The sequence below is a fragment of the Acomys russatus genome, chromosome X (genome assembly GCF_903995435.1).
Source record: "Acomys russatus chromosome X, mAcoRus1.1, whole genome shotgun sequence".
Taxonomy (NCBI): Eukaryota; Metazoa; Chordata; class Mammalia; order Rodentia; family Muridae; genus Acomys; species Acomys russatus.
The window spans coordinates 122,533,875-122,552,002 of NC_067169.1; the positions used below are offsets into that span (position 1 = coordinate 122,533,875).

Consider the following 18,128-nt stretch of genomic DNA (forward strand, 5'->3'; position numbering starts at 1 on the left):
CCACGGCGCCCTCCTCCCCAAGTAGCACCCTCACACCCACCCCTGTGCCCTTCCCATCCCCTAAGGAACAGTCAGGGAAGCAAGGCCATGCTTTTCTCTAACTAAAGCTTTAATAAGAACACAAGCGACCAGGGTGCCCAGGTATGCAGGGCTGACTGTGGGAAAGACTGGGTGGGATGAACTGATGGAGTGGGATGGATAGAAGGGGCAGGCAGATGGGCTGGTGGGGAACTCAGAGCCAGGAGACAGCAAGGGCTGTGGCAGCAAAGGCAGCAGGGAAGGCGGCAACGGTGGCGGCAAAGGGGAACTGAGGCAGAGGCTCCTAGCTAGGGACCACTGCGGCCCTGGTGACTCCTGTGGGCCTCAGGCGGGCCACCTGGGAGATGGTGATGGATTGGAGCAGTTGTTCAAGTAGGGCGTTGCTGTAGACAGTGGCCTCCAGCAGCTGCGGGGTGATGAGCCTCTGGGCACCTCTGCGTTGGGCCTCATCTCTGGCCTGCTCCAGTAGACTGCACACCAGGAACTCCAGGATGGCAGTCAGGAAGATGGGCGCCTTTTCGCTCAGCCGCGGGCCATGGCCGCCCTCCCGAAGATGGTGCTCCACCAGGCTCACGGACAAGGTCAGCTGGGCTCTGGAGGTGCGGGAGCTGCGAGACGAAGCCCCTCGACGAAGGCTGGTCTGCATGGCCCTGGGCATGCTGGCCTCCGAGTGAGACCTCACAGGCCGGCTGGGCTCCACCTGGCTGCTGCGCTAGGCTGGGCCGTTGGGCTGTGGGCCTCGAGGGAGGGACCCGATGGATGACACCAAGGCCCAATGGTCCTCCTCTGCTCCTGGTGGCGCGTCCTAGTGACCTCTCTCTCATTGGTCGCAGCCTGCTCCCGCTGATGATGTGGCAAGATTCCTGGCATGCTCTAGCTAGGGGCACTGAGGTCCCCTTGAAACCTCTGTCGCCAGAGGAGCCTTCTAGGAAATAAGATGCCCGCCGGGGATGGGGGTGGGGGAAAGGGGTGCGGGGCGGGGGAGGGGGTTGGGGTGGAATGGGTGGTGCGGGGGAAGGGGGGACAGCAACTCAGTGTTGCCCTGGAGAACCAATCCTTCGCTACTTCCTGCTTCTATGGTACTTTCCCCGCCCCTACCCGTGAAGCATGTACTCCCTTTCCCTCTCCCCAGTACCCCTGGCACCTCTGCAGACCTGAGGCCGTTCCCCTGGTTTTGCGTGTGGAGACTCAAACTCAGCGCCCCGAGCAAGTGTCCCACACCAAGCTACAGCTTTGCGGGTCTCCGGTGCCCCGGAGCCACTAATCTGTTTTCTGCCAAGGCGGCTCGTGCTGGAGCTGGACAGGCCCTGCAGGTGGAATCACTCGGTAATGGGTAGCCTTTTTTTTTTTTTTTTTTTTCATATAGTATGTCTTGAATACTTTTTAAAAATGGAGCCTGATTTTCCATGGGAGGTTAAGTCCAGGTTCCTATAGATTAGAACAGATTGGTAGCCTGTAAGCCAGAGAAGGTGAGGATATGCCCTGAGTAGGTCAGCCTGGTTCCTTCACCTAACTGGAAACAAGAAAGTGTCCCAGGCCTAATAAAACAAATAATACCAAAAACAAGCCAGGAAATAAAGTGGATGTTCTGGCAGCCAGCAACTTCCAGTCAACTAAGGCCACACCACAAAGCATCAGGGCCTGACTTTAAAGGCGAAGATATGTTCATCCTTTTTCATGGATGAGTAGGGCCGGCTGAATGATGCAGGGACTAAGGCAACGCAAATCTGAGAAGCCTAAAGGATCCCCCCTTACACAGCACGAAGCTTTTCTCTAGTGAAATTAGATTAGAAAATCTTATTTCTATGTGCTAATCTCCAGTGGCAAGCCTGAGAGCAGGCAAGGGGAAGAATCCAAGTATCATGAGGAAAAGAAGGTGTTTGTGGTGACCTCAAAGACTCAGACACAGAGAAGGAGCAGCTAAGAACGTCCCACACCCCAAATAACCTAGGGGTTTGTCAACACCCAGTAGGTCTAAAGGGGATGGGAAGAAGTTAGCTCAATGGATTCTCAAATTTTTCTTTCAGAACGAATGCTGGACATTTCACTGAGGAGAAACGCAAGGAAGAATAGAATAAAGATTCAGAGAGATGATAATAGTGGCAAACAGGGACACCTCCCAACACACACACACACACACACATACACACACACACACACACACACACACACGTGCACACACGCGTATGCTCGCACAAAGGAGAGGGAGAAGAGCACTTGGAGAACAAAAAACAAGCTATCATCATGGCAGGGTTCTCAAAGTCAAACAGAAGAGGGCGCACTCCGTATGTGAATGAAGTCAATCAGCTTGTGCTATGCTGTTCTTCCTCAAGAGCAGGAAAACAAATTTCACTTCATGTGAAAATGAACTAGCAGAAATCAAAGGCAAATTTCATGCAAAGGACTAACAGAGGAAAGAAATGAGAACAGAATAACACCCTCCTAGACTCCCTCATTTTAAACTAGGATAAAGTCATTAATAAAATAACCGAAATTGAGTGTGGTTATCGCACACATGTAATCTCAGATACTCTGCAGGCTCAGTGACAAGGATAGGACATCCAAAGCTTGGCTAGGCAACAGTGAGACTATATATCAAAAATTAAAAGCATAGTAATAGCCTAATAAAAATAATCACCCCTGTCCTGCACCCCTCTTCTGATGACCTTGCTGTCCCACAGTTGCCTCCAGTCTCTCCTCAAAGCCACCACAGGCCAGTCCACTAGCACTTGGGCCATTGCCTGCCTCAAGCTCATCTTCATTGCCATCAAGCCAAAAGGCATCCCATGCTGACTGGTGAAGATCATCAGGGGCTCCGAGCAGAAGGGGTTATTCATGATGGCCATGAACTTCCTTTGGGCTTCAGACAAGTACCTGAAGCAGTACCATACTAACGCATGGGATGGGCTCAGTGTGATAAAGCCAGGCAGAGTGATGTGGAGAGAGACCAATCCAGCTGAGTCTAAGCCAGGCACCATTCAAAGGGATTTATAAATTCAATTTGGCAGCAATTCAGTAAAAACTGCGGAGAAAGAAATAAGTGTGTGGTTTAAACTTGAAGAGCTGACTGACTACACGTCTTGTGTTTATGACTGGGACTATGGGTAGAAGTGGATAAAACCAGATTATTAATAGAGTCACTGAAGAGATGGATCATCTTTTCTAAAACATACTCACCAGTAAAGTCTAAATGACAGTTGAGATGCCCAGCTTCTGCTGAAAATGGAGATAAAGAGGAAGCGACAGAGCAGATCTGTTCAGCACTAGTAGGTACTTTATGTTGACCAAAAGGAAAAACAGCCACCCTGACAACAGACCCTAAGTCCAGCTTCGTGATTAGAAGAAGAAAAGTATGTAGAACAGGGAACGGCATGAACAATGGGTCAGTCTGGACCGAAAGTAGAAAGAAATGAGAAAAGACATATAACCAAATGAGAGAAAGAGAAAGAGAGGCAGAGTTTCTAACAAAAATAGAAGTAAAATTGTCTAGGGAAACAAGGTGGATGGAGAGGAAAGGGGAAGGTTTGCTTCAATATGTACAGGTAAGAAAGGGCTGGAGACATAGCTCAGTGGTGCAAGGCTCTGGCTTCCATCATCAGTACCAGAACATGAAGGAACAACACAAATCAGAATCATAAGATCACAGAATTGGGGTAATTGATTTAAAAAGTAATTGCAGGTGAAATTTAAAGTTTTTTTTAAGTTTTCGGTATATAAGAATAAATTTAAAAGACCTATAAGTGACTGGTGGCTTGAATAACTATGGCCCCTCATAAACTCATGTGGTTTGAATGCTTGGCTCATAAAGAGTGGCAAAATTAGGAGGTGTGGCCTTTTTCCAACTTATTGTTCTAAGTTTTATGTAAGTTATATTCTAGTTCCAGCATTTGTTAAGTACACAAACTTATTTTGCCGTCCTGAGTTTAAATCGGAGTAAGTGTGAATATAAGAGCAGGTGTGGCCTTGTTGGAGGAAGTGCATCACTGTTTAGGCGATCTTGGAGGTTTCCTATGCTCAAGCTACACTCAGTATGGCGCACAGTCTCCTCCCTGCTGCCTGTGGATCCAGAAGTAGAAGATCTCTCAGCTCCTTCTCCAGCACCATGTCTGCCTGCATGCTGCCATGCTTCCTGCCATGACGATAATGGATGAAACCTCTGAAACTGTGAGCCAGCCCCAATTAAATGTTTTCCTTTATAAGAGTTGCCAAGATCCTGGTTCCTCTTCACAGCAATAGAAACCTTAACTAAGACAATGATAAACACAACACATAATGCCCCAAAAGAGACAGAGGTCTAGAGAGATAGCTTGCTGGGTAAGAGCACTGGTCTCTCTTGTCAAGGATCCTGGTTTGATTCCCAGAACCCACAGGGCAGCTTACAACCATCTGTAACTCCAGTTTCGAGGGATCCAACGTTCTCTTCTGGGCTCCATAAGCACAGGACACGCATACAGGCAAATGCTTATACACATATTGCTTTTCTTTTCTTTTCTTTTCTTTTTCAGGACAAGGTTTCTCTGTGTAGCCTTCACTGGCCTGGACTCACTTTGTAGACCCAGTTGGCCTTGAACTCACAGAGATTCGCCTGTCTCTGCATCCTGAGTGCTAGAATTAAAGACATGTGCCACTGCTCAGCATGGTTTGTTTCTTTGTTTAATGAAACAGATGAAGAAAACAGGTTGCACATTTAAAACAAAATGGCAAAGAGAAGAAAAGGACTTGCGAAAGATGGCAAATATAAAAGGTAGACAAAAAAAAAAAAAATCCATGCTGCATATAATACACATCTCCAAAGATAGAAAGTAAAGCAAGTGAAAGGGACAAACATGAAAAGGTTTAATTTAATGAAACCTTACTGTGGGGTTCAAAATCTGAGAGAACTAGCTCAGAACAAACAAAACCAAATTGTGTCTTAGTGATGAACTTAAAAAAAAAAGTTCTGGCTATGTAGCCAAAGAGGTTAAATGTGTAATGAAAAGAAAATTAAATTCTCCTTAAAGTATCCAAAAGCAGTGCTCTTGGACAGAATGGAATTTTTTTAAAAAAACAGGCATGAGGGATGGGAGTGAGAAATCATAGCAAAGGATTTAAAGTCCTTCAAAGTGTGAATGCAGCAAAGCTTCGTGGACATGCGCAAACTTGCAGAATGGCGATGCCATGACACCTTTCTTAGGAATCCGTACAAGAATATTCTTCAAGAAAACAGAATGGCATGTGATTCCTAGAAGCCTAAAAAAAGTGATAAATGCAACAACCTAGAATCTCTGAAGCACTCAGATTGTTCTAGAAATTATATTCCCCACTTTTAAAAAGCTTTTGAAAGAAAACCAGCAAGAGTTCCCTGGGAAAAGTGGTTTCAAAGCAGGAGGAAAAAACATAGCAGAAAGCAAGTAGAAACAAACAAAAAGAAACAGCAGGTAAACAAAAAGCTCAAAAATGGCTAGGTTCTTTTTTTTTTCCTCTTACATTTATCTTTTATGCATATGATATGAGTGTTTTCCCTGCATATATATGTGTGTGCATCATATGTGTGTCTGGTGACTGTGGAGGTCAAGAAAGGGAATTAGATCTCCTAGAACTGGAGCTACAATGAGACACAATGTGGCCGCTGGGAACTAAACTAAGGTCCTCTGCAAAAGCAACAACTGCTCTTTACTGCTGAGCATCTCTCTAGTGCCCAGCAATGGCTAGTTCAGAAGTCTTGGGAGCTCCTCATATATGAGCCATCTCCGCCAAATAGGAATTGCAATGCAATTAAATAAATAGATCTGTGTAAGTCTACAAGTTCAAAATGATAAAAGGAGGCTTTTGGGGAGTTACTAGATGATAGAAAAGCAATACTTGGTTTTGAAAATTAGCAAATAAATGGAAAACTTCTAACTTGTATCCAATTCCCACACTTTGGACCACCAGAATAAAATGCCATGAACAAGGTGGCCTGGAAACAACAGAAATATATCTCACAGTTTGGGGGCTTGAAAAGGCCAAAATCAATGTAATCAATGTGTCAGTAGATTATGAAGAGTGGTGCAAGCTTTATAGATGACACATAGACCTATGGCCTCATGACAGAAGGCTTGCCATGCAGAATCTCTTAATCCATTCATGAGGGTTCCACCCTCAGGATCTCATCACATTTTAAGGCCATAGCCTCTAACACCGTCAAGGAAGTAACCAGGTTACGACCAATGAATAATGGAGGGGCTACAAACATTCAGAGCATAGCACATACCGTTTCTGTGTAAACTGTATATGACACAGAGCCTTTCTATAGAAGTATTACACCAAGGAAGTAAAGGTTACCGTGAATTATTACTATTAGCCAGGCTTTTGTCTTTGTGACAAAATACCTGAAATAAACAACAAAAGGGATAGGAAAGTGTGTGGGTTCAGAATACTGGTGGCTGAAAGGTATCAGGGAGTGTGGGTACGGCCATGGTGGGGAGGAATGTGTTGGCGAACCAACCAAAACCATGAATGTATGAAATCCATGTATGAAATCCATGTCCTTTCCTATCCCGTTTACTCTATTATTTTTGCTCTCCCCTCACTTAAAACCTCTTTGCTATTTCCCTACCTCACAAGACATTTTCGACTTTCCTGGCCTCTCTCCATACTTACTCTCATATAAGTACCCCATATAACAATTAGAACCTAGGATTTGCATATGAGTGAGAATATGTGATATTTATGCCTTTCTGGATCTGGGTTTCTTAACTCAGTACAATATTTTTCCAGTATATTTTTTCTGCAAGTTTCATGACTTCTTTTTTCTTTCTAGCTGAATAGAATTCTCTTGTGGAATATAATGCATTTTCATTACTCAGTCATTCATTGATGGATATCTATGTTATTTCCTGCCTGTTGTGAAGAGAGCAGTGATGCACACAGTCATGCAATCATCTATGTGATAGGATATGGATGGAGCTCTTTGGATTTGTGCCTAGGACAGTTATAGCTGGGTTATGAAGAGGTTACGCGTGCTGCTTTTACACACAAATGCACTTCTCTAAGGTAAATATTCCTCCTATGTCACTGATACTGGAGTTAGGGCAAAAGGTCCAGCTCTAGAGAGTCATAAGAATGGATCCATCTCCAAAAGTCATTCAAAGAGAGGCAAGCCAAGTGTGATGGTGCATGTCTGTACTCTCAGCTAAATGGGACTCTGGGACAGGAAGATTGTAAGTGCAAGGCTTGCCTAGGCTCCTAGGCTACAGAGTGAGTTCCAGACCAGCCCTGACAACTTAGAGACTGTGTCACCAAATACAAAGTGAAAATGTAGCTGCAAGTGTAACTTGGTGTTAGAGCATTTGCCTAGCATATGCAAAGCCCCATTTTCCCCTCCAACATGCGGGGATTGAGATACTAAGGTGGTGAAGGCAGGAAAGGAGCTTTATTCAAGTGTAACCACATGGCAGAGAGCAGAAAACAGATTTTTTTTCCTCTTTTCTTTCTGCCTTCTTTTCTATTATGAAACAGGGCTCCAAAAACTGGCTTCTAACTTAATATGTAACTAGAGATAATTTTTTTGAAATGCTCTACACTTTATTACTGGACAAACCACACCCCCAATTTATACATGACCAAGTCTCCAGGATAAAAATGCTGAGCTCCATCTGGTAGGATGGATTGATGACCATGACTCAGAATAAAGCCTCAGTCTTGCTGCTGTGTGCATCCTTAGAGTTCCAGCTTTGTTCTCCCCCGGTGTCTTCTCTTGGAGTTGTACCTGATTTTGTTACCAGTTTTCATCCTAATCCATTCAGGAATAGGACTGTGCTTTTGTTTCTTGGCCAGGAATTGCTTGATTCTGAAAGTCTTGTGAGAAGACATGACGAGAAGCCGAGTCTGATGCACAGCGTGCGATGGCGGAGGAAAGGAAAAGAGGAGGTCCCAGCCAGAAGAACACTACTAAAGATAATGTTAAACTTCTGGTCCTCCTGCCTCTACCTCCCAAGTATTAGGATTACAGGCATGAGTCACAGTCCTCAGCTTGGGGTGAGGGGTATGTAGGCTGGACTGAGAGGGGAGGAGGGGGCTGCTGTCACAATGTAAAATGTGCAGCATACTCCTGTTCTGAGAAGGACAGGTGTGGTACCTATACTGGGTTCTTGACTATGCCCTGGAATTAACTAAAACCCCAACTGGCTGTGCATACCTTGGAGGGATTTGGTGCTTAATTGGATCATTTGCTACAGAGCATGGAGGTAGGAAGAGACTCTTAATCTGGATCTTTTGAGCTGGGAAAGTTGACCCGTAATCTGGGCCACGCCTTCTGCTGTAAACCTATATAAGGTCACAGAAAAGGGAAATTTTCTGTACTTGTCTGCTTCCTTCTGTCCTTGCTAGCAAGTCCATTTCTTCACTGTAGTTAGAGCCTATTTCTTTGGGATTCTTGTGTATACTGAAAATCAGCTGCAAGACTCCACCTCCTGGACAGAGCAAACTATTGGATTCTTGGGCCTTCCACATACATAGGCAGCCGTTGTTGGGTTAGCCAGACCACAGCCTGTAAATCATTCTAATAAATTCCATATATATATATATATATATATATATATATATATATATATATATACATACATATGTATATAGCCCTGGAACAATAGATGAGAGAGTCATTCTGTTCCTCTAGAGAACACTGACTGATACAAGAAGCCATGGTATGCTTAGCATTAGAGACACTGTGGACAGGAAGAGCAGGGAATTAGCTGTATGGCTCAGCCTCTCCAGGCTGAATTTATGAGATAGAAGTTTGAGGAAAAAATCTTCAGGATGTGTTCAAAGATGTCTGATTTTACTTTTAAGATACAGTGAAAGATGCATGAGAACAGATTTCATCTAGAGAGACAATTGGCATTTGTCCTATCAATGTGATTAAGTAATCCAAAAGGCCAAAGATGGATTTCCCTTTGGGGATGAAAAAGTACCTCTTCAGAAATTGTGTATCTTACTGACTTTTATCTGTTTATGTCTTCAGACCATTATGGAAACCTAGCAGATAGAATTATTGTAACCAAAGTGATCTGTTCTCACTTTAAGGGGAAAAATGTGCTCCCTCCCTCATAGAAAGAAAGAAAGAAAGAAAGAAAGAAAGAAAGAAAGAAAGAAAGAAAGAAAAGAAGGAAGGAAGGTAGGTAACTGACACAGTCTGCCTCCTGCAAAGTCACTGAGGTCTGCCTGCCTCTGCCTCCTGCGCTGAGATTAAAGGCATGCACCACCACCACCTGGCTTCAATTACTTTTCTATTGCTATAATAAAACACCATGACCAAGGAAACTTTTAGGGATAAAAAAGAGTTTATTTTGGGCTTACAGTTCGAGAGGGTTAGAGCCTCTGATGGCATAGAGGAGGTAGCAGGTGGAAGGCAGATGGAACAGCAGCTGAGAATTCATACCTCGAAGCATAGGCAGAACAGAGAGAGTGCACTGTAAGGGCACAAGTTTTTTGAAATCTCAAAGCTTCTTTCCTCCTGCAAGGCCATATCTCCTAATCCTTCCCCGAAGAGCCACTAACTAGGTGGGTACCAAGTATTCAAATGCCTGAAACTTATGAGGGCATCTCTTCCAAACAGAACACAAGAGGATGCAAAAGGAGGCAAGGACAGGAATATGGCCTTCAGGGAAAGTCTTCCTCAGTCACCTACTTCTTCCAACTAGGCCCATCTCTTAGTCCTCAAAATCCCCCAGTTATGACTCTGCCAAATGACTAAAATGTCCATTAGATCACATGATAGTTTTATATGAGGTTTGAAATGTAGACTATGATTCGCATATACTTCTTTAACTGAGTTCTATTCCATTGTTTACTATGTATCATGTGAGTGCACATGTGTGTGTGTGTGAGTGTGAGTGAGTGTGAGTGTTGTATAGAAGTCGTAGGAAAGCATGTTGGCGTTGGTTTTCTTCTTTCGCTCTCTTCATCACAGACTCTGATCTCATTAGGCTTTAGAGGGAGGTGCCTGGTACTGAGTCATCTAGTTGACACCTAAGTCAGAGTTGTAAAAGGCTTTCTTTGTTTTGAGGTTCTAAAATTTGATGAACAACCCTATATTTTCCTTGTACTGTATGTTTTCCTCCATAGGCAACCCAGTTGGCATAATCAGTACAAATGGACAAAGTACAGTTTGCATCCAGATTTATCTGCTCCAAATGCCTCTCCAGGGTTCAAGAACATCTGAGCCCCAGACTTAGTAAAACACCAGAGAATGCTGTAGGTTGTTAAGGCATTAGTCCCGCTACCACTTCAGTTGCATCCAGCCACAGGACCTTTGTCTGTTCTACTATTTGGCTAGACTGCTCTGTAGTGGATGTAAACATGTTTTTGTTTTGATCCCAGGTTTGGGATGGGGAACAGACTTGTGAGAGATCAGGTGATGTTTATCTACTTAGAAGCTGAACCACTTTGGAGGGGGGGACTTGGTTTTTGCCAGCTGAAAAACATCCTAATACAGACTCTGAAAGGAGATATATATGTGTGTGTATATATATATATAGAGAGAGATACACACACACATACATACATACATATATATATACACGTATATATGAGAACACAATAGGAGGTTGGGGTTTTTTTTGGGTCTTGATATTGTTTGGCTGTTCCTTGCTCCACTTTGAGACCCTCCTAAAGAGAACCACTCCAGTGAAGGCTGCAAAGCTTCGGGTTCCAGCTGCTGTTTCAGGTTCTAGCAGCAACTTTGGTGGAATTGCTGGTCTGCTGAAATCCTGCTGACTACGCCAGGGGAATCGCTCCCAGGAACTGAGTCCAAAAAGGTCTACTTCCCCTGTTCCCATTAACCTCCTTTCTCTCCTATCTAGGGTAGGTGCATTAGAAGGGAGGTCTAAGCATTAAAGACCCTCAAATAAAGTAGGATTGGAAAAGGTGAAGCCTACATGTGACACCAACACTGCTCCTCTACATATACACAGGTATCCACCTTTTCTCGAGCTTTCCGATCATAAACCATGTTCTCCAGAATCTTTGCTGGTCCCCTTTTATTTTATTTTTCTGAAGAATAAATATTAAAATTTATTATACACCCGAGAACACATTGTATATTGGTTTGATTTCCTAGCTGGGTCATATAGTATGCTCTTATTCTCATGGTGAAAATTTATACTAATCATAGGAAAGAAGATGGACACATTTAACATACATACTGTGGCCTCTGGCAGTGGGTGATGGTCCACAAACAGATACTGATGAAACTATAAAATACTGTTATGGCTGGTCCCCTTTTATAAAGAATAGCAAAAACAGCCCATTATCTTGTGCTTCCTAGCCCTTGGTCCTGCTATTCTGTTAATTCAGAGCACTTCTTTTTACCAAAATTTTTAGTTCAGATTTGCTTCTTCGTGCCTATTTGTCTGTGTCTGTGTGATGGTAGTTCTGGAAAGCAAAGAAGCAGCTTCTCCTGTTTTTGTCACTACTGGATCTTGAAATGGAAGTTTTGGTTTCTTTGTAAGCTCAGTCGTGTTATGTAAATATGTTTTTGTTTTAATCCCAGGTGTGGGATTTCAGTTTGCGCAGAGCTGCTAACCTTCTCCTGGGGAGAGCGGCTTTAGCCAGCTGGTAAGGCCTTCCTCCTCCAGCTGCATGGAGAGGGGCGTGGTCTAAAGCTCTGGGGATATACATGAGAGCCCAGAGAGAGCCTGGCGAGGCACGTGGTATCCGCCTCTGGCCTGTAGCAGTAGGAAGGGACCAGAGATGGATGGTGTCCAAAGAACTACTCCTGTACTGACATTTCATCCATCACCCATTTGTGTCATTCTAATCTCCACCTCCACCCTCAGTTGGCCATTTCTGTGTGCTTCCATTTAAATGACTTTGCAAGCTTAGTGCCTATCCTCAGACTGTTCTGTCTCTTCATTCCAATCCCCTTAGAAGGCATCTCCTTCAGAATATCTGTTAGACACCAAGTTTCTTTAAATTCTCTTCATTACTTCCCCCACAAGCCTGCCATGGTGCCTGACTTCCTAGAGACAAAGGATGATGATCTCGTGTATGAAATCAGACCCTTTGGTGTTCTAGCCTTGTGATCCTAGACCTTGATTTTCTCATCCTCAAAATAGAAGCCATATCTTAGAACCTCAAGAGTGGTTAAATTTACTCATGTGCATGCCTAGTCCCATCAGCAGCAGTTGATAGATGGGAAATGTAGATATCCTTGACTTCTTCCTCACTCTACCCATTCAATCCAGACCAATTTCTGCCAAGCTTACCTATCAACTTGTTAATAGAATACATCCATCTGTTCCCAGACCTACCAGTTTAGAAGAGCCATAAGCATGTCATTGTAAACTTTTGAGAAACCCAAAAAGGTTTCTCAGAATCCATTTTCTCTCCTGCCAATCCTGTCTTTGTCTGACCACCAAACTCAGGATGACTGTTACTCTTCATTATCAACCAGACTGAATTTTGAATAATCTAGGAGGTGTGTCTATGAGGGGTATTTCCAGAGAGATTTAGCTGAGGACAGAAGCTCACCCTGAGTGTGAGCCATATCATCCCACGAGCTGAAGTCCCAGAATGAATAAAACAGCGAACAAGTATTCATTTCTCATTCTCTCTACTTCATGACTGAGGCTATAATGTGACCAACTTCCTTATGTTCTCACCTCCATCGTCATAAACTGAATTTCTCTCAACTGGAAAACAAAATAAATCCTTCTTCCCTTTCATGGCTCTTTGGCCATAATGAAGAAAGCAACTAAGGCATCAAGCATTCAAAACCCATCTTGTCGACACATGACTACTTCAAAGCCTGCGAAACAGTTCCCTTGCCTGCAGGGCACAAGCATGAAGTCCTGAAGAAAACCACTAAAGTTCCCCATGACCTGCCTTCTCTGAAGCTGTCTCCAAAAGCCCTAGTGCTTCCTGATATGACCTTTCTGTCTCATCCCCAAACCTGAATTGGAACCGTTCTTTGTGGTACCCACTTACTTTGAGAGCCCTGATAAGTACTATTCTGTGATAGGCATTGTGTCAGGTGAAGAAAAAGTTCAGGGTGCCAGGGCACCACAGAATAAGAGGGTCTTCCTTATCTAGCAGTGTTACCAGTGCATCTTCAGCACAGAACCAGTAGGTGAGAAGGAATGGGGTCAAGCAGAGAATACTGGGTGACACCATACTGGTATTTCCTCATAGTAATTGCCATGAGAATTCACCCTGGAAGGTTCTTAAGCTAAAAATATCTTCCTTTTTGCTTGCACAAGCCCGTCAAATTTCCCTCTTGTTTTTTTACATATTATTTGACCCTTCTAGGTAGTAGTGCCTCTTTGGATGAAGCCATGATCTTTGCCAATAATGGAGAGTTTAGGAGTTGGGAAGAATGGAGAAGTAGAAGGTAGGCGCTTGCTTCATAACACGCCCTGTACATCTGTGTACTCATATGGCCTAGCAAAGCTTTTAGGACTTCAATGACAGGCCAAATCTCTGTTCACTCACCCCTACTGCCCTGAGAGCCTTGTTGTTTTAGGGCTAGAACTTTACATTGCTTTATATGGTTATCTGAGTAATGTTAGTTGCCCCTTTCACAACACAAAAGATTGTGGATTTGTGCTCACTTTGGTTTTCTCGGAGCCTGACACAATCTGGAACATGACAGGCACCCATGCAAAAATGCTTATGGATCAGTAGAGGTTGAACAGGCTACATCACCCATTACTCTTACACCTCCCAGAATAAGCATTCAGTAATTAAAGAGTGGCAGAGTTGATCTTGTTAAATTGTATATATTTCAACTGGATTCAAAATGGAAACAATTTCCAGAAGTAAACTCTTGAAAGGAAAATCTTGATTATTTAGCCATGCACCACTCAGCACCCTAGAAGCCCCACAGGATTCCTGGCCACAGTCCCATGCTTTCCAGAGTTTATGGGAGATTGCATGGTGCTACTCAGCCAGAGGTGGCCCATTTATGCTGAATGACAAAAGGTCTTCCCCACTGCTGCTTTCCAAGTTGGCATTGCTCACTAAGGACAATTAAGCAGTACAGAGGCGGACTAGGATGATGTCCTGTCTCTGAGGCCACATAGAACAACTATCCTAGCTGCAAAGAAAAGAAAAGAAAAGAAAAGAGGGAAGAAGAGGCTCTGTGGGCAGTAGATGTTTCCTGATTTCTTTTAGTTCCCTGTTAAACTATATGTATATATAGTATATGTGTGTGTGTATGCATGTATACACACACACACACACACACACACACACACACACACACACACTCTGTGTGTGTTCATGTAATTACATGAGCCCACAGGCATACGTGTGGAAGTCAGAACACTATCTAGGGTGTCAATCCTTGCCTTCCACCTTGTTTGAGTCAGGGTCTCTTGTCTGCCAATTTGATCTCCAAGTTGGCTGGCCCATGAGCTTCCAGTGGTTCTCTTATCCTCTGTCTCCCATCTCGCTGTATAATCACTAATGTTACAGATACATACTAATAAGTCTGACATCATGCATATTCTAGGCATCCAAGCTCCCAGTTTTTCATTCTTGAATAGCAAGTGCCCCACTATTCCTCTATAATTTCCATCCTACAAATGAGGAAAGTGAGGTGCTAAGAAAAGCAAGGAATGATATTTATTAAGAGAGAAAGTACAGAAACTCAAAAGCAAGTACACAGAATGAGACAGGATAAGCAAGGTTCTCAATTCCATATGAAGAGCAATCTTCTGGGAACCAAAGGCAATCCTTGCCAAAGTAACCAAGGGGCAGCACCAATGTCCATGTGGAGGACCAGCCTGAGTGAGTTCCCCACTGCCCCACTCACAGGTGCCCTCATATGGTCATTATATAGATGACGAAAATGAGCTTTTAAAAATGGTTAACTACAGCCGGGCATAGTGGCGCACGTCTTTAATCCCAGGACTTGGGAGGCAGAGGCAGGTGGATCACTGTGAGTTCTAGGCCAGCCTGGTCTACAAGATGAGTCCAGGACAGCCAAGGTTACACAGAGAAACCCTGTCTCAAAAAACCCAAAAACAAAAATTAAAACAAACAAACAAACAAAACCCGGTTAACTAGAAAGCATTGATCAGGTAACAAATCTATCGAGTTAGGGTAGGGAGGCTGGGCTTGGAATAAAGGCCCACCAACAAACTCCCGCACTGTTGTTGGGCTGCAGAAGCTCTAAAGCCTTCCTACACACCATAGCAACTTAAAGAGACTCCACATTTCTGAAAATTCAAGGGCAGTACTGAGACTGATGTTCCCACCTCTCTAACTCCTCTGCAGTCACACTGTCAACACTGATCCAGCAGGGCCCTGTTGCTGAAGAGCTTCCCTTGTCTGTGTGTTTTAGCATATCTCTTTCTTCATATCTGGAATCCCTTTCCTGTAGTCACCCAAGGGACATCCTCCACAAATTCCCACACAATACAGTCTGTCTTTAATCTATCCTCCCTGGCGACCTTGACATTCTCTTGCTACTGTAGTGACAATGAGCTCCATTTTTGTGAAGACTTAGGATTGTTTTTATCTAGTCTCTGTGATGAATTATTGCTTTTCCATGATGAGTGACCTTGCCCTATTTATTTTTTATGCCAAATGAGAAATAGAAGCTTGTAGAAATGATTCATAAATGCCATGTTCCTCCACAGTCCTGGAACTGATTATGGTTTAACCTGAGTCTTGAGCATTCTGGTGGTCCACCCACGTTCCTGCCTAGTGTTCACAAATCAGCAGTATCATATAAGACATAGGAGGCAACGAGAATCCACAGATGCAAACTTCACAGTTAATGATAACAGTTACTGAGAACAGGTCAGTATGCACGAAACCTAGCAAGTATGGAGTAGCAATGCAGTTCTCAAGGAGTTCTGGAGAGCCCTGAGCAGTTCTTGTGACCTTTTGAGGTAGAGTCCAGAAAACCAATTATATCTTCAGAGTGAGGCTAATATGGTTTTGTCTTTTGTTTTCTCCTTCTTTCTCAAGGGCATAAAGGAATGTTCTGGGGATTATCTAAGTGTGGTAGCCTGAACTCAGAAATGGCAATGAAAAACCAACTATCTTCTCAGACATCCAAAGGAATCAAAAATGTAAAAGGGAACTAAGGAAATGGCTCAGCTTGTAAAGTGAAGGCTCCAAGTGTCAACCTTGGGCTTCCACATGCATATGTACCTATACATATGTGAAGGCACACACACACATGGACATCAAACATATATACACATGCAAAAATGGAAAAGAATTCTTCTTACTAAAGATCATTTTATATAGTTTCTTTATAAAACATTATTGTGTTAATATATCTTATTAATGACATCTTTAAACAAAAATATTTTTTAAATTCTCATTTTTTTTTACTTCAGGGCAGTAAATTTTGTACTGTATTAAACACACACACATGAATGCATAGCCAACCTGAAGGGTTCTCAATAATCTATAAGAGAAGCAGTAAGCAGTAAGATCAGGAGTTTGAGGCTAGCCTGGGCTATACTTTTAGGCCTGGCATAGTGGTGCACACCTTTAATCCCAGCACTTGGAAGGAGAGACCGGCAGATCTCTGTGTGTCCCAGGCCAACCTGGTCTGCATAGCAAGTTTCAAGCCATCCAGGGCTACATAGTGAGACCGTGTCTCAATTTAACACCAACAAAACAAGAACTTAAAGGGGTTATGAAACCAAAAGTTTTGAGAGGGGTTGTTTTTGAGAATTGGTAAATTACTGTTGCTTAATCTGATGCTCCAAATTGGTGTTGGTAGAGTTGTTGGATTTTACTTAAAAATATGTTATAAGCTTAACCCTGAGGACCTCAAGATTAGACTCTGAAGCTCTTCCGTCAGCGTGAGGCTCACTGAATAGAATGTGCTGTGCTGTGCTGTGCTGTGCTGAGCAGGAAGTTCGTGTTGTTTGAGGGAACGCAGGATAAGGAGAATAATGTAGACCAAAATTTTAGAACCAGTTCAAGCATCTTTGTTCCAGAGGTTTGGGAGGTATATGGAAGAGGAAGAAAATGGAATTTCCAACTCTTTAAAATCTTGAATGACTATAGGTTACAATGACAGGAAATGTTGCTAGGAAGAAAGGAGTTTAGTTTGTAAATTTAGAGTAACAAAAGGCAAAGCGAGGCAGAAACCATTGCTAGACTTGCATTGTTACAGCCATGCCAGAGAGGTTGGCTACGAGCCCAGCTGGATACTGTGGGCCACTGAGCCCTACACCTCATGGCCTTAGCAGTAATAACACACACACACACACACACACACACACACACACACACACACACACACACACACACGCCCGCATGCATTGGCATAGTCCTTGCTTTAAAGGGAACACCTTGCCAACTGTCACCTGGGAGTGGCCCTTCAGCCTTTCTGTGTACCTCTTCTCACTCTCAGTCAGCAAATGTGAGTTGAGTCTTCTACCCCAGCTAACCTCTACAACGTCCTCTTTTGTTCCCACTTACTTCCTAGTAGGTAACTGATAATAATCTCCATAGTATAAGGATATCTGCTAGCCTCCATCACATGTGCCATAGCTGCTCTGCTACAGAGCCTCACAGGCATGACTGTAATCTCAGGCCATGCTGTGTCTCAGGAAAGTCCATATCTGGAAACTATGTATTCCACTCAGCAGAAGGTTATTTTCTGCTCTATTATCAAAAACTCTGACCCTTTCTAAATTGCTTCCTAGCTGCTCTCAGCTTATGATTGCAGTGGTTCCCTTAGCAACAGCTGGAGCTAGCAACCTCTTTTCTAATGCAGACCACTCTAGTGTACTTTTCCACTGAATATGCTTCCACAGCACATTTAAATATAGCCCCCCTCTGTACCTGCTGTGCAAAACCCTTCATTCTTGTTTGCCTGTGTGCATTTCCAGCCTGGTGCCTCACTGTCCCTTCCTTTCCTTGCTCTTTGTACTGATCTCAGCACTGGACACATCTTTTTTTTCCTCTGCCACTCCACACTTTCAGGCTAGCTGAGTCTCTGTTTTCAATCTCAAAACAGTCTTCTCAATGACCCTTTGAATCTTCTAAACTGAGTTACTGTTGCTCTCAGTCTGGTCCAGTGCCCATCCCCACCTGTGCTAGTTAGTTTTTTGTCAACTTGAAACAAGGTAGAGTCATCTTGGAAGAAGGAACCT

At 43.5% G+C, this 18,128-nt stretch overlaps 2 protein-coding genes and 1 pseudogene across 2 annotated transcripts; 1 reads left to right on the forward strand and 2 right to left on the reverse strand.

Moving 5' to 3' along the window:
* Window positions 1–322: 322 nt before the first annotated feature.
* Window positions 323–697, reverse strand: LOC127185523 (histone H2A-Bbd type 2/3-like). Its single transcript, XM_051141954.1, has one exon. It carries the CDS (start codon window positions 695–697, stop codon window positions 323–325), a length of 375 nt encoding a protein of 124 aa, XP_050997911.1.
* A 97-nt stretch (window positions 698–794) lies between these two features.
* On the forward strand, window positions 795–3,147 carry LOC127185524 (nucleoside diphosphate kinase B-like; annotated as a pseudogene).
* A 4,572-nt stretch (window positions 3,148–7,719) lies between these two features.
* Window positions 7,720–7,872, reverse strand: LOC127184585 (putative 60S ribosomal protein L39-like 5). Its single transcript, XM_051140936.1, has one exon. The coding sequence runs from the start codon at window positions 7,870–7,872 to the stop codon at window positions 7,720–7,722; it is 153 nt and encodes a 50-aa protein (XP_050996893.1).
* Between the last annotated feature and the right edge of the window lie 10,256 nt (window positions 7,873–18,128).